General features: G+C 39.4%; 2 protein-coding genes across 2 annotated transcripts in view; one reads left to right on the top strand and one right to left on the bottom strand.

Annotated features, from left to right (window-relative positions):
* Positions 1-23,393, bottom strand: part of LOC143038025 (neurofibromin-like) — a 421,021-nt gene that overhangs the window by 292,883 nt on the left and 104,745 nt on the right. The window lies entirely within an intron of this gene.
* On the top strand, positions 5,468-10,215 carry LOC143038148 (wee1-like protein kinase). The gene is given in 2 exon segments (XM_076207166.1): positions 5,468-5,625; positions 9,270-10,215. Coding segments are annotated over 2 exon segments (1,104 nt in total).

The raw sequence follows: 23,393 nt of genomic DNA, 5'->3' as shown, positions 1-23,393 counted from the left end.
CAATAATGTTTGATATTTATGTAAATGACATGGATGAGGGTGTGGGATGTTACACAAGCTTCTTTGCAGACGACACAAACTGTTGAAGAAAGAGAGTACTGAAACGGATTATGAGTCACTACAGTGAGATCTGAATAGGGTTTGGTAATGGAGTCAGAAGTAGGAAGTGGGCTTCAACATTAAGAATTGTAGCATAATGAAATATGGAAGAGAGGGAGAGGGAAAAGAGGATATCAGGACAATATAAAATTAGTGCAAAGGAACTAAAGAAAGTGGGATCTGAAAAAGACCTGGGAGTAATCATCACAAATGACATGTTCACTAATAAACAGATAAGCGAAATTGTCGGAGATTCCTACAACTTGGTAAGATCAATAAAGGTGGCTTTTAATTGGATGAAGAAATGGTAAAGACTAATAAGGCCAAGACTGGAGTATGCAGTAACATTATGGCCACCCAGTACTAAAAAGAATATATGGAAAATTGAGAGGATCCAGAGAGTAATTACAAAGATGGCCCCAACATTTTCAAAACTGTCATATGAAGATTGTCAAAACTAGAATTACCAGCTCTGGAACAAAGAAGAGAAAGAGGTGATATGACTATAGAATCATGAGAGGTATGGAAGTACTTGACAGAGAAGACTTACTAAATTGGGATAAGAGAAATACATGGGACATGGAAGGAAGCTCAAAAAGGACAGTAATAGAAGAGACATGAAAAAGGACAGCTTTCCCCACAGAGTGGTGGATGTATGGCACAAACTAGACAAAACAATAATGTGTTCAAAAACCATACACGAATTTAAGAGCAATTTAGACACTGCGAGATACAGAAACAGGACACGACAAGTGTAGCTCCCCTTCCTGTAAGATACAACTAGGTAAATACTTGACCTCACGCCAATTAGGACCATGGGTTATGAACTGCCTGTGAATATAAAGGCTGAATGAACATCAAAGATTCAGATCACCTTGGAGCATTACACAGTGAGCCTGGCTCATTGCTCCTTGCTTTCTCACCTCCCCTGCAAGCAGACTGAGTTGGAACATGACTTAACTCTCACAAATGTCATCTCCCTTGCCGTCTCATCCCCTCCCCCTTTTCTTGTCCTTAGAGCAATCCCTATCATAACATTGGTGCCCAAATTCATTGCCAAATAAAACAAACTCTCTCTCCATCAGAGTTTGCTTCAACCAGCCTAATACAATTATTTTGGATATTTATTTCATACATTCTTTACACAGTTATTTTTTTTATACTGAACATCAGTATGGGTTGCAGTTTTGTTTCAAATACTTTCTGGAATTCTCCATTTGTGGATTTCCTCTCACTAAAAATTTCTTTATTATCTTTTTATTTTGTTGGATTTCAGAATTTCTAATTAAGGATTCCCAACAAGCCTAAGGAAATACATAGACTGGGACACAACTTTAACACAGCAAATTTTGCTAACCTGAAAATATACTTCAAATAGGATCAGAGGAAGTTTGAAACCATATTGAGAAGAAATGGAATATTTCTATACAGGTTTATAACATAGGAGTGAAAATGTATGCATGAAAGACGAGTGGGAGAGGGAAAAAACAGAGACAGACTGGTTCAATAATAGATGTGTGCTAGCAAAACAAAGAGACAAAGCATGGTAGAGGTGGAAAAAAAGTAATATAAGAATGCCATAAATATATAATACTACAAAGAGGAGAGTAAAAGAAAACTGAGGACGTAGTTGACAAATGTAAGGACAAATCAGAGCTATTCTCTAGATTTGAAATGGGAAGCTAAAATAGTGAGAAGGAATATCATTGTTGAAAGATGAAGAACTATATAAATGCAAGAATGCAAGGTGAAATAATGAATGAAAGCTTCCACTCAGTATTCAACATGAAGAGTATGGAGAAAGGGTGAAGAAAACAAAAATGCTATAAACAAATGAAGGAAATCACTGAATGGGTTGGTGTGTGTACTTGTACTGTCCACTGCTGAGTTGCCAGATTTACCTGTGAGGGTGGAAACCAGACTACTACTATTGCTGAGAGGTTTAGGGGGGCCTAAAAAGGCTGGCGATCAGGCTAAAACTATTGTGAAATGTGAACTTGAGTCAAATCCATGTGTGACAGCCAAACAAGTGAAGGAAAAGAACCCAGAACTGTTCAGAGAGCGTTCAGTGAAAACTACCAACCAGTGTATTGCTGACTTGGCCATATTCCTTGAGGGCAACTATCTGGGCTATGGCTTCTACACTCAGATCCTTAGTATTGTACATACTGGTAACAGGGTGGCTCAGATGTCGTGGTCAGGTTCAAGAGGGGCCCTGGCTGGAGGGGTCCCAGCACACAACCTACTTCTCACCAAGAAGATAATGACTGATGTGATTAATTCTTGGTTTGCTGAAAAGGTCCACCCCTTCCCCATTCAATGTAGATGAACAGAATTTTTGGCGTGAAACCATGCTACTTGTATAGATCTTTCCAGATTTGACAAAAGTACTGTCTCCCTCACCCCAGATTTACAGTAATTTTGTTGAGCACTGTATATACATATATATATATATATATATATATATATATATATATATATATACACATACACACACATATATATACATACATATATATATATATATATATATACACACACAGTGCTCAACTTAGTATTGATCCGCTCAGTTGGAAAACATAGAAAACACACCAACAACTAAGACACAAAGGTGGCTTTTACTTATCTGGATGAAGAAATGGTAAAGAAAATACTAGTCAAACTAATAAGGCCAAAATTGGAGTAGGCAGCAACAGTATGGTCACCCAGTAATAAAAAGAATATAAGAAAAATTGAGAGAATCCAGAGAGCAACTACAAAGATGGCCCCAACACTATCAAAACTGTCATATGAGGAGAGATTGTCAAAACTAGAATTGCCAACTCTGGAACAAAGGAGAGAAAGGGGCGACTTGTTGACTATAGAATCATAAGAGGTATGGAAGTCCTTGATAGAGATGATATTAAACTGGGATAAGAGAAATACAAGGTTACATGAAAAGAAGCATAAAAAGGAGTTGTAGAAGAGACCTGAAAAAGAATAGCTTTCCCCAGAATGGTGGATGTTTGGAACAAACTATATGAAACAAGTGTGCAAAAAACATACACAAATTTAAGAGGAAATTAGACATGGCGAGATACAGAGATGGGTAACCACAAGCGTAGCTCCCCTTCCCATAAGATACAACTAGGTAAATAAATATCAATACAAAATATAATAATTTTGGTTATTTCACTTCCCATAAATATTTAGTGGGCCACCCTTTCCTCTTGATAACCTCCTGCAAACATTTTGGGACAGAAAGGGCAATGTTTTTATGTGTATCCTGTGGTATCCTTGCCCTAGATTCCCAGACCTCCTTCTCCAGCTTGGGTACAGTAGAGATGTCTTTCCCCGGTAAATCATGTTTCACTATCTCTCACAAGTTTTTAATTGGATTTATGTCTGATCTATTACCAGGCCAGTCTATGATATATTTAATTGCACAATCATTCAACCATTTGTTCATTGACTTACGAGTTAAACACCTTATGAGGATGGAGCCTTTATTTGTGCGACGTTTCGCTTATTACAGCTTTTTTAAGGTACTTGAAAAAGCTGTAATAAGTGAAACGTCGTACAAATAAAGGCTCCGTCCTCATAAGGTGCTTAACTTGTCAGTCTTGTCGGCAACTGCCACGTTCATTGACTTAGCCTCGTGTGTGGAGGCCCCATCTTGGCTACCCACGTATCTTCAAATGTGTCAGGAAGATGGTCACACATCACCTCTAAATATACATACTGGTTCACTGTTTGGTATTTAGAAAGCACTTGAAGTTTAGCAGTGCCACACCCAGTAAAGGCACCCCATACCATAAGCTGGTCCAGGTGTTTTACAGTAGCTTGGATGTAGCATGGGTCAAGAGGGTTGACACCAGCCCACAGATACACATTTCCATTTCTACTCTCAGACACAGTATAGGTGGAGTCATCATTCCACAGCATACTCAACTATTTGTCACTATCCCAACTGGTATATTCATGGGCAAAAGCAACTCTATTGTGCCTCTGTTTAACCCATTAAACTCCAATGACAAGAGTCTTGTCATCGGAGTTTAATGGGTTAAGGGTGAGAAGAGGCTTTTTGAGATGTTGGCGATTCATGTACCCAAGCTCTGTAATTCTACAATTCACAATTCAAACTGACACCTCACCAAACAGTTCTGGGTTACTTTCCTTGATTTTCCTTCCAGTCAGTCACAGATTGGACTCAACCTGATGTTTTACAATTGTCTGGGCCCTTTTACTGGTCTTAAGTGCCTTTCCAGGCCCTTTTTTCTGAGTGAGAATGGAGAGGTCACCCACCTAGTGAAACTTGGCAATCCAGTGTCTAACACTTCATCAACACAAGTTCTATTCAGCTACAATCTGAGTAATGGTTTTCTGCAGTAAATCCTTACAAGAACCCATATTCACAACACAATGGGTAGAAGAGGCAGTGGTGGAAATTGTGAGGCAGGGTCACATGGGGCAATTGTAGCACAAATCCTCCCCCAATGGTGGCAAAACAACTGCTGAGCATGTTGGTTTCTAGTGGGATGATTATCGTCACCCACAATGCTACAATGGCAGCACATTCAAATGGCGTGAAAAATCATCCCCCCTTTAGGATGTTTCCATTTACAACATTTCATTGGTCCACTGCGGCCCTGGTGGACCAATCCTATGTCGAGCACTGGTTATATGTATATGTATATTTATTTTTATATATATATATATATATATATATATATATATATATATATATATACACACACACACACACAGAAGGAAAAGGAAATAGCTAAGGAAATTCTGAAATTCAAGATGAAGGGCAAAATTTTTACAAGGAAATTGACAAGATTCACAGGGTGGGCAAATACTCAAAAGAAAAACAACATGGACCTCTGAAAATCAAACTAAGAACTCAAATGACAGCGGAAGAGATACTATTGAAAGCGGTTAAATTAGCAAACAGGGAGAAATTCAAACATATATGGATAAAAAAGGAAATAATTGATGAGGAAAAAGAGAAAGACAAGGCTCTCAGACTTGAAGCCAATGATAGAAATGAGAAACGAATGGAGACAGAAGAAAAAAACAATTCTTTTTTGGAGAGTACTGGACCTGAGACTGAAAAAATGGTACATCAGGAAAATGGAAACTTAAATAAAAAATAAAAAATAAATAAATAAATAAAATATGAAACTAAAAGTGGCATGCACAAATATCGATGGTATGATCTCTGGGATTAATAAATTAAACGACTATATGGAAATAGAAAAACCTGACATTATGGGAATTGTGGGGACAAAACTGAAAGGACCTCTATCAACAAGTATGGTGGGACAGGGAAGGTCTATACAACCACTGGGAGAAAAACAGAACAGATAAACAGGGGGGAGGAGTCATGATATTGACCAAAAAGGGTTTAAATGTGACAAAGATAAATGAAGGCAAATATAATGTGGAATTAATTATGATTAAAGTTGTAAATAAAAATATGAAAAGTAGAAAATTTGTAGCAGTGTATGTGCCACCAAAAACACAGGCTTGGTCTGATAGTGATCATTCTAAATTACTGGAAGACACAATGAATATTCTAAATGAGTTACTGAAAGAGGGTGGTAACACAGTAATTATGGGCGACTTTAACGCAAAGGATATAATCTGGGAAGAAATGACCATCGAATATACCTTAACACAATGGGTTAAGGAAAATACTAGATATAGAAACAATGAGGAACCGTCAAAACTAGACTTAGTATTCACTTCTGAACCTGATATCGTGAACAAAATGGTGTATAAGACACCAATTGGGAAGAGTGACCATTTACTAATAGTTTGAATTAAAATAACAAAACAATGTGAGAAGGAATGAAAAACCGAGAAGGAAGGTTAACATACAACAAAACAGATTTTGTAAAACTTAGAAAAAATTTCCAAAACAAAAACTGGGATAAATTTTCCAAAGAGGAAACAAAGATGGAAGACAAATGGAACATATTTAAAGAAAAGAACAAGGAAGGAATGAATAAATATGTACCAAAGAAGAAGCAAATGATATTTATATAAAGTATTGGTATAACAAAAGGTACAGTGAGGCTAAAGACAGACAAAGCATGGAAAAGATGGCAAAAAGACAAAAAACATCCAAATGGCAAACATATATAAAGCTTAGGAATGAATATGTGAATATATGCAGGAAAGAAAACAGAAACTATGAAAAAGATATTAGGATTAACCTAAACTATTTTACAGATATGTAAATGATAAATTAAAAGACAAACAAGAAAATGTAAAACTGTGAGAAGATACAGAATATATAGATGACAAAGAAATGGCTGAAGTTATGATCAGACATTTCAGGACCGTTTTTACAATTGAGAGCTCACAAATTTGGGAAGATGGACAAGATCCCCTAAAATGAAAGAAATAAAGGTAATACAGAATAAAATAAGAGACCAAATAAAAAACCTAGATGTTAGGAAATCACATGGACTGGATGGAATTGCAAATTGGATACTGAAAGAGTGTATAGATGAACTAACGGGCAAATTATACAAGATAATACACTTCTCACTCAAAGAAGGAAAGGTACTGCAAGATTGGAAAGATGCAAACATAGTACCAATACATAAAGGAGGAAACAAAGAAGATCCTACAAACTTTAGGCCAGTATCCCTTACAAGCACAGTAGCAAAAATATGTGAAAAGGTTATCAGAAACAAATGGATCAAACACTTGGAAGAGAATAAAATATTAAACCCTAAACAATTTGGCTTTAGAAGTGGAAGATCATGTACCACAAACTTAATATGTTTTTACCCAAGATTAATAGATAATACAAGAAAGAGATGGCTGGGCAGATTGCGCCCTCTTGAACTTGCAGAAGGCTTCTGACAAAGTACCACATAAAAAGCTAAAGAAAAATTTAAGTAATTGGAAGAATACAATGTAAGCTACTGGAATGGATGAAAGATTTCTTAAGTGGGAGAAAAATGAGAGTGATACTTGGAGACAAAAACTCGAACTGGGAAGATGTGATAAGTGGCGTCCTGCAAGGTTCTGTATTGGCTCCTTTAATGTTTGCCATATATATAAATGATATGGATGAGGGAGTGAAGTGTTACATGAACTTCTTTGCTGATGATGCTAAATTACTCCAGAGAGTAAGCACAGTAGAAGACTGCAGATCACTACAAGAAGACCTAGACAAAATATGGGAATGGAGTCAGAGGTGTGAAGTGAACTTTAACATTAAGAAATGTAGTATAATGGAATTTGGAAAAAGCACAAATAGAATATCGGGTCTATATAAAATTGGTACCAACAAAGTCAAAAAAGTCTACTCAGAAAGAGACCTGGGAGTGATTATCTCAAGTGAATTGACACCTGACAAACATGTCAATAAATTAGTTGGAGAGACTTTTAACTTATTAAGATCAATGAAAGTGGCCTTCGACTACATGGATGAAGAAATGATAAAGAAAATAGTGGTTGCACTGATAAGACCTAAATTGGAGTATGCTGCGACACTATGGGCACCTAGTACCAAAAAAATAATAAATAAATAAATAATAATAATAATGATAATAAATAAATAGATAAAAAAAAAATAATAATAATAAAATAAATAAATAAATGAAATATAAAAAAAGAAAGAATTGAGCAGCGACAAAAATGACACCTACACTCTCAAATTTGACATACGAACAAAGATTGGATAAATTCCATCTATCAACACTGGAACAGAGAAGAAAAATATGATTTGCTGACCATTTACAGAATTATGAAGGGGATGGAAGGTCTTGGTAGAGACGACTTATTAACCTCTTCCATATGGTGCCGCATACGTAGGCGGCATGAGGAGCAAGTGGATACGCGAGGCTGCCATATCGGCGTCTTAATTATATTTATTGTAGTTGTCCCTGCATAACTGACATACTCTCTAAACTGGCTTCATCACATTTTCTATGGTTATCAAAATTCACGGGTGAGAGAGAGAACGATCGATATAAGCGGTGACTATTTTTTATGGTGTGAGTATCATGACGCAACATCATACGTCTGGCAGCTAATGCTGCCCGCGAGATTTTGGCCCGGAGTGAAGTGGTTAAAATGGGACAGAAGAGAAACAAGAGGACACAAGAAGTTAAAGAAGGACAGTTACAGAAGAGATTTGAAAAAGAATAGCTTCCCACACAGAGTGATTGATGTCTGGAACAAATTAAATGGGGAAACAATGAGTGCCAAAAACTATACAAGATTTCATGAACAAACTGGGTGTGGAGAGATACAAAAACGGGTCACTACAAGCATAGCTCTCATCCCATAAAACAGAGCTAGGTAAAATACAAACACAAACTATCTCAAATGACATGACACCAGACAAACATGTCAACAAATTAGTCGGAGAAATTTTTAATTTATTAAGATCAACGAAAGTGGCCTTTGATTATATGACGAAATACATACATATACCAAGGCTTTTTCCCCCTTACAAGGGGTGTAGCAAAAAAGGAAAAGGCATAAAATCATTCCCACCCATTCCATCCCACAATACACTCCACACCCCTCCACCCTCCCTCCCATCTTAGCACCTCCTGGATGACGGGTCATCCCTGCACCTTGTCCACTGCCCTGGGTCAGATGCAGTGTCACAAGACGCAGCACATCCACAGCAAGGCCGCTTCATTAAATCGGCGACCCCCCCTCTCCGTCCCCCCATGCATAAAAGGAGAAGACGGGGAGAAATCCCTTCGGGCTGCGTCAAATTTTGCTCACACATACTACCTCACTCCCCATCCCCCCGCCCATTCCACCTCATGCATCACAACATCATCCATATACAACCATTCTCCATTCACCCCTGTCTTCTGTCCTCTCCCATCCTTCCTCAACAGACATTCCCCTCTTCCCCAAAGCGCCCTTCACCCCATCCATCCATCTCATCCTAGGACGTCCCTTCATGTTCACTCCCTCCACATCTGCCTTCCATACCTTTTACTAGTCTTTCTTCACTCATTCTTTTCGTGTCCAAACCATCCTAACACTCTTTCATCAACCCTATCTCCCAACTCCCTTACCACCCCCGTTCTCCTCCTCACCTCCTCATTTCTCACTCTATCTAGCCTAGTAACCCCCATCATACTTCTCAGACACCTTATCTCAAACACATTCAAACTCCTTCTCTCTTCCTCTCTTATGTTCCACATGATCATTCAGAATGAATATTGCAATGGTGGCTCCCTGGCAGATTTAATAGAAGACAACTGAAGATCTGGCAGGAAATTTTCCGAACATCAATTGAAACAAGTTCTTCTGCATGTGGCTAAAGTACTCAAGTATTTTCACTCCCTACAACTTGTTCATATGGATGTCAAACCTGGAAATATTTTCATATCAAGAGAACAAAAGATAGATCTACAATCAGAAGAATCTGCAGATGATGGCTTCGAACAGGAGCAAGATGAGGTGGAAGTAGAAATAACCTATAAAATAGGGGATCTTGGACACGCGACATCAATTGCTAACCCTCAAGTCGAAGCAGGGGATTGCAGGTATTTACCTCGGGAAATACTACAGGAGGACTTTAGCAATTTTCAGAAGGCAGATATCTTTGCTTTGGGCCTCACTCTGTATGAGGCAGCAAGGGGACAACCTTTGCCCCTGAATGGAGATGAGTGGCATACCATTCGCGATAGGGAGCTTCAGATTCCTGCAGGTTACAGTTCAGATATCTTCCTGCTTCTGCAACAAATGGTTCATCCAGAACCCTCGTTGAGACCAACTGCGGCTCAGATTGCCCACCATCATACTCTCAGCCCCCTAGTCAATAAGTCCAGAGCACAGTTGAGAAGAGAACTCAATGCTGAACGGTTGAAGAACGAAATATTGTCATGGCAGTTGCAGGAAGCTGCTAAATGCTTGCAAAGCATCACATCTGCTGTTGCAACTACATTGGCTGCAGTGGCTTCTGGAATGGGAGCCATCCCTAATGCTGTTGGACTTAGTTCAGTATCTGGTAAGGGAGGGGTGGCGACCGCTGTATCTCATACATCTTCTATTCCGTCCATTAGGCAAGGGCCTACGACGCGTAACTCTAGACTTGTTGGGAGGAAGTCTAATAGAAGTTTGAGCACAACTAATTTCTAAGTCTTTGTGCCCTATTTAAAAGAGATTGCATGGTATAATTTTTTTCAAGAATTAGTTTACTCTCAAAATATATTTACTTTGAAGTTTTATTAGTCAATCTTATATTTTTGTTTTGTCATGTAGTCAAATTTGATTTTAATTGAATTCCAATTGAAAATTCCCCTGTGGTGGGGGAAAAGAATACTGCCACCAAGTATTCCCACTTGGATCGTAAGAGGCGAGAAGAAAGGGGTGAGAAGAAAGGGACAGGGATTGGGACTAGGCATCCTTCTCCTTGTAGCCCCACAGGGGACATTCCTAAACGAAAAAGTGATGACGAAATGATAAAGAAAATACTAATTACATTGATAAGACACAGTAGGATAAGTGAACTTTTGTATTAGGCATTATTAAAAAATATTAAATAAATAAATAGATAAATAAAAGGGTCGTCGACCACAGTCATTGGCGGGAGAGGGGCCAATGAACTGTGTCTGTGGGAGACAGACCCTGCTGCTTCCACCACACAGTTCCACGAGGATGGAGGTCGTATCTTAAAAAAAAAAAAAAAAAAAAAATCAGAGAGCAACAACAAAGATGGCACCAACGCTGTGCAATTTGACATACGAACAAAGATTGGACAAACTATATTTACCAACCCTAGAACAAAGAAGAGAAGGAGGTGATTTGATATCTATAGAATTATGAAAGGGATGGAAATTCTTGATAGGGATAACCTACCAATATGGGACAGAATACAAGAGGACACAAGAAAAAAATTAAGACAGTTATAGACGAGATCTGAAAAAGAATAGCTTTCCATACAGAGTGATAGATATCTGGAACAACCTCAAAGAGGAAACAATGAGTGCTAAAACTATACATGACTTTAAAAAAAAACTGGATGCAGAAAGATACAACAGCAGGTTACAACAATCATAGCTCTCCTGCAAAATACTAGGTAAATATGTAAATATATATTTATATATACATTTACATATATGTACGCATTATATCCACAGAGTGGTGGATGCCTGGAACAAAGTGGATGAAACAATAGTGTGTGCAAACACCATACAAGAATTTGAGAACAAACTAGGCATTGCAAGATACAAAGACAGGCACTATGAGCATACCTCCCATTCCTGTATAATAGAACTAGGTAAATACATGTTCTTAGCCAAGAAAAACTTCAATGTGACGAAGGTTACTGAGGGTAAAAGCTGTGTGGAAATGATCATGATAAAAGTTGAAGAGATTGACATGAAAAGTAGAAAGTTTGTGCCCCCAAAAATGAGCTCTTGGAAAGAGGGCAAGTATTTATGGGAAATTCTAATTGTAAAGAAGTCTGTTGGAAAGAGATCACAGTGAAAGGCAGAGAGGGTCTAAGGGGAAATGTATTGACATGACCATAGAACATACTATTGCACAAACAGTAAATGAAAATATCAGATATAGAAGTAATGAAGAACAGTCAAGACTGGATTTAATATCTACAACAGAACCTGAAATTGTGGATGAAACTGAATACAAGACACCATGTGGAGTGACAGTCAAGACTTTTTAAGAGAGTAGTAGAGCTTGTGTTAGGATTAGAAATGGAGAGAGTGAGTGGTTTGAGGTAAAAGTGGGAATTTGTCAGGGTTGCGTTATGTCACCATGGCTGTTCAATTTATACATGGATGAGGTTGTGTCAGAGGTGAATGCAAGATTAGTGGGTCAGGGATTGGAGATGGTTAAAGAAAATGGAGAAAAGTGGGAGATAAGCCAGTTGTTGTTTGCTGACGACACTGCGCTTGTGGCAGGATCAGAGGAGGGATTGAGGAAGTTAGTGACAGAGTTTGGGAAGGTGTGCAAAAGAAGAAAGTTGAAGATAAATGTGGGTAAAAGTAAGGTGATGAGATGTACAAGGGGAGAGAGTGGAAACAAACTGGAAGTGAGTAATAAGGGAGAGAGACTGGAGGAAGTGGATAGCTTTAGATACTTGGGTGCAAATGTGGTGGGAAAGGGAGGAGTGGGGGTGGAGATAGAATGTAGATTGAGAGAAGCGAGTAAATATCTTGGGGGGATTAAAAAATGTAACGAGAAATAGGATTTTGGGAATGGATGCTAAAAGGAGATTGTATAAAGGAGTGATTGTGCCAACAGCACTGTGCAGGACAAAAACATGGTACATAAGAAAGGAAGAGAGGAGTTTGAATGTTTCTGAGATTGTCTGAGAAGTATGATAGGGGTTACTAGGCTGAGAAATGAGGTGAGGAGAATGGGGGTGGAAAAGGACTTGGGAGATAGGGTTGAAGAAAGAGTGTTGGGATAGTTTAGACACATGGAAAGAATGAGTGAAGAAAATAGAGGTGTGGAAGGTAGACGTGGAAGGAATCAACATGAACCTGAGGGGTCGACCTAGGATGAGATGGATGGATGGGGTAAAAGGGGCATTGGGAAAGAGGGGAATGTCTGTTGAGGAAGGATGGGAGAGGACAGAAGATAGGGGTGAATGGAGAATGGTTAAATATGGATGATGCTGTGATGCATGAGGGGGAGTGACTGGAGGATGGGGGATGAGGGAGTATGAGAAATAAATTGATGCAGCCTGAAGGGATTTCTCCCCGTCTTCTCCTTTTGTGCATGAGGGGACGGAGAGAGGGGGTCACCAATTAAATGAAGTGGCCTTGTTGTAGATGTGCAGTCTTGTGGCACTGTTTCTGACCCAAGGCAGTGGACAAGATGCAGGTATGGCCTGTCATCCAGGAGGTGCCAAGATAAGGAGGGAAGAAGGTAGATGGGAGTGGAATGGGGAGCAGTTTCTATGCCTTTGTTTTTTGGCTACCTCCCTTGTAATGGGGAAAAAGCCTTTGGTATATGTGTTTACAGTGTTTGCCCTAAGCACCTCTATACCTTCTGCCCTTTTCTTCTTTATCCACCTATCCTCTACTTTCAACTTACCTTCCAAAAAATTATCTACCCCTTGCCCAACTCTCTCCCCTAAGAACATGGAAATCCCAAACTCTTCTTATCCTTCCTTTGGATACCACTACATAGTCTATTAATGCCTTACCAACAACTTTTTCATCAACTTATCCCATGTATACTTATGCTTGAATTTCTTCTTAAACACTGCTATAATCAACTCTAAAACACATCTCCATTATCATCTTTCCACTATGATTTTTACCTGGCACTCCAAATTTTCCTACTACTATATCTATTGCTTCATCCTCTACTCTAGCATTGAGAGCTCCCAACACTAATACATTCACATTCCTCCTGAAACTCTCTCTATCTAAAAAGCCTCACTTTCCTCTACACTCTTCTCACTACTAGGTCCATGTGTGCTTACAAAAACCCACATATCTCATCCTAGTTCTCCTTAACCCACATTCACATTAAAGATACTTCCCCCATTCCACCATGTGCTTTCCTTTATTATCACTTCCTAGCAATGATACCCTTTCCTCCCTCACCCTCTCCTTACTCCCAACACTTTCCTTGCCACACTCTCAAACTCAAAACCACCCCCTACCTTTCAACTTAGCTTCAGTTAATGTTAAAACATCAATCTTCCTTCTCACATACTGCTTATCTCTTCCCTTTTACTCTTACCTGTACCACAACCATGCACACTTAAGGGGGTACGCGACACCTAAGGATCATTTTCTAAACTATTTAGAGTAAAGAGCTGAAACTTCTCAGGTAAATAGGTATCCATGTTGCCTACATTTAGGTGAAACAGAATGATGTATGTACACATGTACGTATACCAGTAGCGACATTTAAAAGTGCACAGCATCATAATACGTGAACCAATTTGTTTTATATTTTGGCTATGAATAGTCAACAGGCACACCTAGGGCCAGTCATTGAGTAATTGAACAATTTCCTTTATACTTTTGCATACAGGCATTTCAATTTTAATGTCCGGCAAAAATCGTGAAAAATATTTTTTTTTGGGTCTTGTTCCCATTATTACTCCTCTTTCATCCTATTCAAAATATTCGAATGACCGGCCCTAGCAGTTACAAAATGTAATATTCCCTGTAAGTTTAATTTAATTCTGATGTATTTTAGAGTTGTTATGATTAAAAAAAGTAAAAAAAATATCGAACGGAGATATGGTGACTTGAAATATAGATATATTTGTAACTTGCTTATAGTTTCACCAATTTGACTGATATTTTCATGGCTTCATTCTTATTATATAATGGGTAAGTACCGTAAAAATCATCAACATATTTCAATTATAAGTACTTTAAATAATGAAAAACTTAAGTATAAATACATCACAGTAGTGACAACGCACAGACAACACCATCATATAATTTGCTTTTTTGCACCTTTGTCGGTTTCTTCATATGAAACCTCACTGCTGGGGGTCTTCGGAGTATCTAAATCATTGGAAAGAGGTTTATTTTAACCAGCAGTGGGTGCCTTTGGAAGTGAATCCTCTCTTACTCCACGAACCATCGATACTAACTTTTACTTTTTACTTCCGGTGAAGTGGGGTCTTCCTTTTCTAATGCTGCATGTACATGATCCCTTGTTTTTTCCAAGAGTTCCTCATATTTCTTTATGCTGGTCTCTATACTATGATGGCTAAGTTTACTAAACATTTTGTGATGTATCATTTTCATGTTCATTGCCATGCACATTTTCTGTACTGCAACATAACCATCCCCACAGAGTAAGCCGGCCTCCACAACTCTGTTATGTACTTCATAACTTTAATTTCTACCGCCTGGTGAAGTACACCATTTGCTCTTTTCAGAGCACAACTTACATTCTGCCTGAAATGTCTTCACCATTCCACATTCTCCTATCACTTCAACATACATCTTCTCACCACACTGGCATCTAACAAGCGAATTTATCCACTGCAAAAAACTGCTCTTCACAATCATAAATTCACGTTCATTCTTATCTCCTCTCTGTACAATTTCATAACTATCTAATTTTCTTGCTGTATTCAAGATGAATGAAGTACTTGATGGTGCAGAACCTGGCTACAGATGTTGAGAGGTGTGGAAGTGAGAGCAGTGGTGGAGTGAGAGGTGGTGAGGTCTTGGATAGTCGTCTTTGACTCTTTGCCATCTTTAACTGTTGTTTTTTTGTCATTGTAGATGTTCTTTTTGCTACCCATGATGACTGTACTAATGAGTAATATGTACTAGCTAAGGTAATATATTGCCAGGAGAGCTCATGAGACATGTGTACTTTCCCTTTCACAGCTAGCAGGTAACTGACGTCCAGCTGAGCTCAAAGTTGGCAAGAGCTATCCCTCCACCTTCCTCCCTTCCCCTCCACCCTCATACTGGCCGTTGCAGCATTGGGCAAGCATAAATTCAATCGAATTTCAACATTATTCGATGAGCCTGAAGGTCCTAAGTGGCATGCCTCCCTCTAGTGTGGGTTGTGCCTTTAACTCCATCCATTTAACATCCCCCCCCCCCCAAGACCTTTAAATTGCACACGGCTGGAAAATTATTTGTCAAGATTTATTTCTAAATGGTATATGAACATTTTGAACCCAGTTTTGAAAAATGCTATATCTTGACCAAATTCACACACCCCAGGTGTCGCGTACCCCCTTAATGAACCAAATTCTAGGGTTCTGGATAGAAATCTCCTTCCAGACCATCTTATGCCTTGACTTATTTTAGGATATGTATACAGGGAGCAGGATACTTTGTCCCATTACTCTGTCACACATTGTTGCTTTTTAAAACTCACATGGAAATTATGATGGCAGAATACATTTCTCCCCCTAACAAAGTGAACATGGGAAAAGAAAATTTATACTCAATGAAGTGATACAGAAATTTCAAGGGAACAGCATATCACATGGATAGTCTTTGTATAAAAGTAGCATCATTCCTCTTGGAGTAACGATTTTACTCTAATCTAGACAAATGATGTGTGACTCTAGTCCATAAGGGCACCCCAAAACAGTCCCTAAAATATTGCAATAAATACTGCACAATAACATGTAGTATAGGTTGGAGTGAAAATTCTGTTAAATCACTGGATAAAACTGGACATGTGCTGCATTTGTATTTACCTGACACAGCTGAGATGATGCAGTAGAAGCACGAGAGAGTAAAATTAGTTACTTTATTATTGAACCAATCAATATAAAAATCAAATTCAAGTATCCTCAACAAGTATTTCAAATATAAATAACATTTATATGAAAAAATGCCATTCTACCAATCTATGCCAAAAAACATGTACACTATAGAGATAAATGGATTGTGTACTGTTAAACTGTGCTTAATATTCATATGTACTATATGAAAAATCTATTCATCATTCACACATACAAACACATTATATAATACATACACATACACACACACTAATAAGACCTAAAATAGAGTATGCTGCAACACTATGGGCACCTAGCACACACACACAAAAAAACTAATAAGGAAGATAGAGTCAATAGGTGGCATCAGAGGAAAATTATTGGAATGGATGAAAGACTTCCTGACTGGGAGGAAAATGAGAGTAGTAATTAGAGACAAATTCTCAAACTGGGAAGAAGTGATAAGTGGTGTCCCGCAGGGATCAGTACTGGCCCCGATCATGTTTGCCATATACATAAATGACATGGATGAAGGAGTAGAGTGTTACATGAATTTCTTTGCAGATGACGCAAAAATACTAAAGAAAGTAAAAACGGAGGAAGACTGCAACTCATTACAACAAGACTTGGACAAGATCTGGAAATGGACTCAAAAGTGGGAAGTAAAATTCAATATCAAGAAATGTAGTATAATGGAATTTGGAAAAAGTAAAAACAGAATATCGAAAGATTACAAAATTGGTGAAGAAGAGGTCAAAAAAGTAAACTCGGAGAAAGATCTTGGAGTGATAATCAGCAAGGACATGACACCGGATAAGCATATTAATAAAATAGTCGGAGAAACCTACAATTTATTGAGGTCAATAAAAGTGGCATTTGCTTATTTACATACATACATATACCAAGGCTTTTTCCCCCTTACAAGGGGGGTAGCCAAAAAGAAAAGGGCATAAAATCATTCCCACCCATTCCATCCCTGAATATACTCCACACCCCTCCACCCTCCCTCTTATCTTAGCACCTTTTTGGATGACGGGTCATCCCTGCATCTTGTCCACTGCCCTGGGTCAGAAGCAGTGTTGCAAAACACAGCACATCCACAGCAAGGCCGCTTCATTAAATCGGCGACCCCCCCTCTTCGTCCCCCCATTGCATAAAATGAGAGGACGGGGAGAAATCCCTTCGGGCTGCGTCAAATTTTGCTCACACATACTACCTCACACCCCATCCACCCGCCCATTCCACCTCATGCTATCACAACATCATCCATATACAACCATTCTCCATTCACCCGTCTTCTGTCCTCTCCCGTCCTTCCTCAATAGACATTCCCCTCTTCCCCAAAGCCCCCTTCACCCCATCCATCCACCTCATCCTAGGACGCCCCCTCATGTTCACTCGCTCCACATCTGCCTTCCACACCTCTTTTACTAGTCTTTCTTCACTCATTCTTTCCATGTTTCCAAACCATCCTAATATTCTTTCATCAACCCTATCTCCCAGCTCCCTTTCCAAAAAATTCTAACTACACTAATAAGACCAAAACTCGAGTACGCAGCAACACTATGAACACCCAGTATCAAAAAGAATATAAGAAAATTAGAAAGAATACAAAGAGCAACAACAAAACTAGCACCAACTCTTTTCGAAATGACATATGAGCAAAGACTGTCCAAATTAGAATTACGAACTCTGGAACAAAGAAGGGAAAGAGGAGACTTAATAACAAATTACAGGATAATGAAAGGAATGGAAATCTTAGATAAAAATGACTTATTGAAATGGAATAAAGGCAAAACGAGAGGACACGAAAAGAAACTAAAGAAAGATAATTACAGAAAAGATCTGGAGAAAAAAAGAAGAAGAAAAAAAACAAAAAACAGTTTCCCACCTAGAGTGATAGATACTTGGAACAAGTTAGACAAAGAAACAGTGTGTGCAAACACTATTCAAGATTTTAAGAAAAAACTTGATGCTGAGAGATACAAAGATGGGTCAACACGAGCATAGCTCCCTTTCTGTATAATACAACAAGGTAAATACACTAGCACCAACTCTTTCCGAAATGACATATGAGCAAAGACTGTCCAAATTAGAATTACCAACTCTGGAACAAAGAGGGGAAAGAGGAGACTTACTAGCTATAGAATAATGAAAGGAATGGAAATCTTAGATAAGAATGACTTATTGAAATGGGATAATGGAAAAACATGACACAAAAACAAACTAAAAAAAGATAAGTACAGAAAAGATCTAAAAAAGAACCACTTCCCACACAGAGTGATAGATACTTGAAACAAATTAAATAAAGAAACAGTGTGTGCAAACACTATTCAAGATTTTAAGAAAAAACTTGATGCCGAGAGATACAAAGATGGGTCACCACGAGCATAGCTCCCTTCCTGTATAATACCACTTGGAGAAAAAAAAAAAAAAAAAAAAAAAGAGCAGTGACAAAAACGGCACCTACACTATCAAATTTGACATACAAACAATGATTGGAGTAATTTATTCTATCAACACTGGAACAGAAAAGAGAAAGTGGTGATTTGTTGACCATTTACAGAATTATGAAAGGGATGGAGATGACTTATTAAAATGAGACAGAAGAGAAACAAGAGGACATGAAAAGAAGCTATAGAAGTATAGTTACAGAAGAGATTTGAAAAAGAATAGCTTCCCACATAGAGTGATTGATGTCTGGACCAAACTAAATGAAGAAACAGCGAGTGCCAAAACTATACAAGATTTTAAGAATAAAATAGATGCAGAGATATGAAAATGGGTCACTACAAGCATAGCTCTAATCCCGTAAAATACAACTACGCAAATACACACACCAAAACCAGCAAAAAAAAAATGCCTAAACGTAAGTAGAGTCAAGTCGCTGCTTGGGGTTATCCAGAAAAGGATGTGCCTGAACGAAACACCAAAGACATACCAAAGGTTTGAAAGAAATGTATTTTTGGGATTTGGTAAGGATAATAGTAATATGTATAGATGTGGTGATTGGTTTGATGATGGCAACATCACCACTGGTTGATACTAGTTTTTATCATCGCATCACGCACAGGGCCCCTTCTCAAGCCATAAACACTATTTCATTCTTGCTGAGGTCAGATTTTCTTAATGGACAACATGACACAGTGCTGACCAAGTGAATAAGGGTGTTTACTCATGGCATGTGTCCCATTGGTCAGTCTATAGTATACAGAACTAATTCAAGCCAATCATAATTAGTTGTAGGAGCTTCTTGCCTCCAGAGGTTTCCTCCTGGCCAGCAGCAGAGTCAAGTTCAGTTCTTTCTGTTTTGCAGTTGGAGTGTTAAGTTCAAGAGCTAAGTATATGTTGTTCGTTGAGCACTCTCACAGAGTAGCAGTCACAGTTGGAACTGTGACTGGGATACCCATAGAGAAGGTCGGTACCAATTAGTCTCTTATAGTCCAGCCTCCCACACCCCACACATTCACAATCTAATTTGAATCTAAAATAATAATAAAACAAATAAAAGTCATAGATAGGAGAAATTAGTCTCATTCAACACCACCACCTTCCTGATATGAGATACACTTATTCGTGTTTCCCTGATCTAACCATTTTGGCCAGCTACCACAACAAAATTATACGTAATCATGGAGCACGACATTGGTGGCAGCAGTGGGATAAAAGTTCCCTGTATACTATAACGATTAAATTGGGACTAGCCATCCTTCTCCTTGTAGCCCCACAGGGGACATTCCTAAAAGAAAAAGTAAAGGCATAAGAGGGTCTGGAAGGCATAAGAGGGTCTGGTAGTTTTCGGACCAGCACCCTGAGGTTTGGGTCTTTTAATGTGCATGGATGTGGTACAGATGAGAGTAAAAGGGAAGAGACAGGTAGTATGTTTGTGAGAAGATGGATGTGTTGGCTTTGAGTGAAACTAAGTTGAAAGGGAAGGGTGAGTGTAAGTTTGGGAGTGTAGCTGGGAGGTTATCAGGAGTGAAGAGAGGGTGAGGGAGGGAAGGGGTGGCTATTCTAGTAAGTGAAGAGATAGGTAAACGTGTAGTGGAGTGGAAGGAGGTTTCCTCAAGGATAATGTGGATGAAGGTGAAACTGAGAAAGGAGATGTGGGTCTTTGTAAGTGCATATGGGCCTGGTAGTGAGAAGAGTGTAGAAGAAAGGGAGGCCTTTTGGATAGACTTAAATGAGTGCATAGAGGATTTAGGGAGAAATGTCAATGTAATAGTACTGGGAGACCTTAATGCTAGGGTAGGAAATGGTCCAATCGATGGAGTGGTTGGGAAATGTGGAGTTCCAGGAAAGAGTCGTAGTGGAGAGTTGATGATAGCAAATACATGAGCATTAATGGATTATGTAGTGGTAAATAGGATTATGATAGGAAGAGTTAAGGATGTACATGTGCTAAGGGGAGAGGGTGGGGGAATAGCAGATCATTTTTTGGTGGAAAGTAAGTTGTTGTTGTTGTCGTTCCCTAGACTGTCTGTCCGAGCAGTCCCGTCTCCCCAAGGAAGGCCACAGCCGAAACTGGGTTTTCCCACAAATCCTTTATAGAGTGTATGTTGTGTTGTTTGCGTGCATGATTGTGTATAATGCAGTCTTCCATTATGTGTTGTATGGTATGGGGTGAAGTGTTACATCCTGGGCAGCCTGGAGCTGCAACGTCTACGTCGTGGGACCACCCCCCAACCCCAAGAGTTGGGGGCCAATCAGCAGCAACCACCCCTGGCCATCAGCTCTACGCAGATGGAAAGTAAGTTGAGAGTGGAGGATAGATGGAGAAAGAGGAAAGGGACAAAAAGTAGGGAGGTTCTTAGAGTAAACTCTTTGAATGAAAAGGAAAAGGAGTACAAGAAGAAGAATAAGGAGGAGTGGGAGGGAGTGAAGGATAGAGTAGAGCTAGGTGTGGAGGAGGAGTGGGGATGGTTCAAGGAGGGAGTCATAAAGTGTGCAAGGATGGTGTGTGGAACAAGAAGGACAGGAGGAAATAGAAGGAAGGATAGTGAATGGTGGGATGAGGAAACAAAGAAGGTTGTAGAAGAGAAGAAGCGAGCTTTCACAGATTGGTTACAAAATAGGACGAGGGAGTCATATGAGAGGTACAAAGAAAAGAAAAGAGAAGTAAAGCAAAAGGTAAAGGAGGCAAAGAGGAGAGCAGATGTGAAATGGGGTAAGAGTATGACAGAAAATTTTGAAAGTAATAAAAAGATATTTTGGAAAGAAATTAAGAGAGGAAGAGGAGGCGAATCAAGTAGAGAAGAAAAGGTAAAAGGTGCAGATGGAGATATGATAATAGAAGAGAAGGAAGTAAGGGGAAGATGGGCAGAGTATTTTAGGGAGTTGCTAAATGTGAAGGAGGATAGGGAGGGAAAGATAGTTGCAGTGGGAAATGCGAAGAAATTGAGAGTAATGAGTGAGGAGAATGGAGGAGAAATAAGGAAGGATGAGGTGAAGGCAGTTGTTAAGATGATGAGAGCAGGTAAGGCACCTGGTCTAGATGGATGCTTTGCAGAATGTCTGAAAAAGGAAGGTACAGTGATGGTGGACTGGCTGGTGAGGTTATTTAATGTTTGCTGGAGAGAGGGTAGAGTGCCGGAGGACTGGAGGAGTGCCTGTATAGTTCCTCTTTACTAGGGAAAAAGGGACAAGTGTGAATGTAGTAATTTCAGAGGGATTAGCTTGTTAAGTGTAGTTGGGAAGGCTTATGGGAGGATCTTGATTGAGAGGATTAGGAGAGGAACAGGAGTAATTGGTGAGGAACAGTGTGGATTTAGGACAGGTAGAGGTTGTGTAGATCAAATCTTTGTGATAAGACAGATATGTGAGAAAGCTATAGGAAAAGGGAAGGATGTTTCTTTGGCTTCTAAGGATCTGGAAAAGGCTTACGATAGGGTAGACAGAAAGGCAGTGTGGGAGGTTATGCAGATATACGGGATAGGAGGAAAGCTTCTAGGAGCTGTTAAGAGTTTTTATGAGAGTAGTAGTAATTGTGTCAAGATTAGAAATAGAGAGAGTGAGTGGTTTGAGATAAAGGTGGAACTTCGTCAAGGATGTGTTATGTCGTCCTGGCTGTTCAACTTATACATGGATGGGGTGGTGCGAGAGGTAAATGCAAGGGTAGTTGGTCAGGAATTGGAGATGGTTAAAGAAAATGGAGAAAAGTGGGAGGGGAGCCAGCTGTTGTTTGCAGACGACACTGCGCTTGTGGCAGGATCGGTGGAGGGATTGAGGAAGTTGGTGACAGAGTTTGGGAGAGTATGTGATAGAAGAAAGCTAAAGATAAATGTGGGTAAAAGTAAGGTGATGAGATGTACAAGGGGTGAAAGTGGCAGTAGACTGGAAGTGAGCATTAAGGGAGAGTGACTGGAGGAGGTGGATAGTTTTAGATACTTGGGTGCAAATGTGGCAGGAAAAGGTGGAGTGAAGGTGGAGGTAGAATGTAGATTGAGAGAAGCGAGTAAATGCCTTGGTGGATTGAAGAGTGTAATGAGGAATAGACATTTGGGAATGGATGCTAAGAGGAGACTGTATGAAGGAGTGATTGTGCCAACAGCACTGTATGGGGCAGAAACATGGAACATAAGAGAAGAAGAGAGGAGTAGTTTGAACGTGTTTGAGATGAGGTGTCTGAGAAGTATGATGGGGGTTACTAGGATAGAGTGAGAAATGAGGAGGTGAGGAGGAGAACAGGGGTGGAGAGGGAGCTGGGAGATAGGGTTGATGAAAGAATATTAGGATGGTTTGGACACATGGAAAGAATGAGTGAAGAAAGACTAGTAAAAGAGGTATGGAAGGCAGATGTGGAGGGAGTAAACATGAGGGGACATCCTAGGATGAGATGGATGGATGGGGTGAAGGGGGCTTTGGGGAAGAGGGGAATGTCTATTGAGGAAGGACGGGAGAGGACAGAAGACAGGGGTGAATGGAGAATGGTTGTATATGGATGATGTTGTGATTGCATGAGGTGGAATGGGTGGGGGGATGGGGGGGTGAGGTAGTATGTGTGAGCAAAATTTGACGCAGCCTGAAGGGATTTCTCCCCGTCTTCTCCTTTTATGCAATGGGGGGACGGAGAGGGGGGGTCGCCGATTTAATGAAGCGGCCTTGCTGTGGATGCGCT

The sequence above is a fragment of the Oratosquilla oratoria genome, chromosome 23, assembly GCF_046742065.1.
Source record: "Oratosquilla oratoria isolate Oo_2021 chromosome 23, ASM4674206v1, whole genome shotgun sequence".
Classification (NCBI taxonomy): Eukaryota; Metazoa; Arthropoda; class Malacostraca; order Stomatopoda; family Squillidae; genus Oratosquilla; species Oratosquilla oratoria.
The sequence above is the reverse complement of the archived record's forward strand: the minus strand, read 5'-3'. Positions and strand labels throughout refer to the sequence as shown.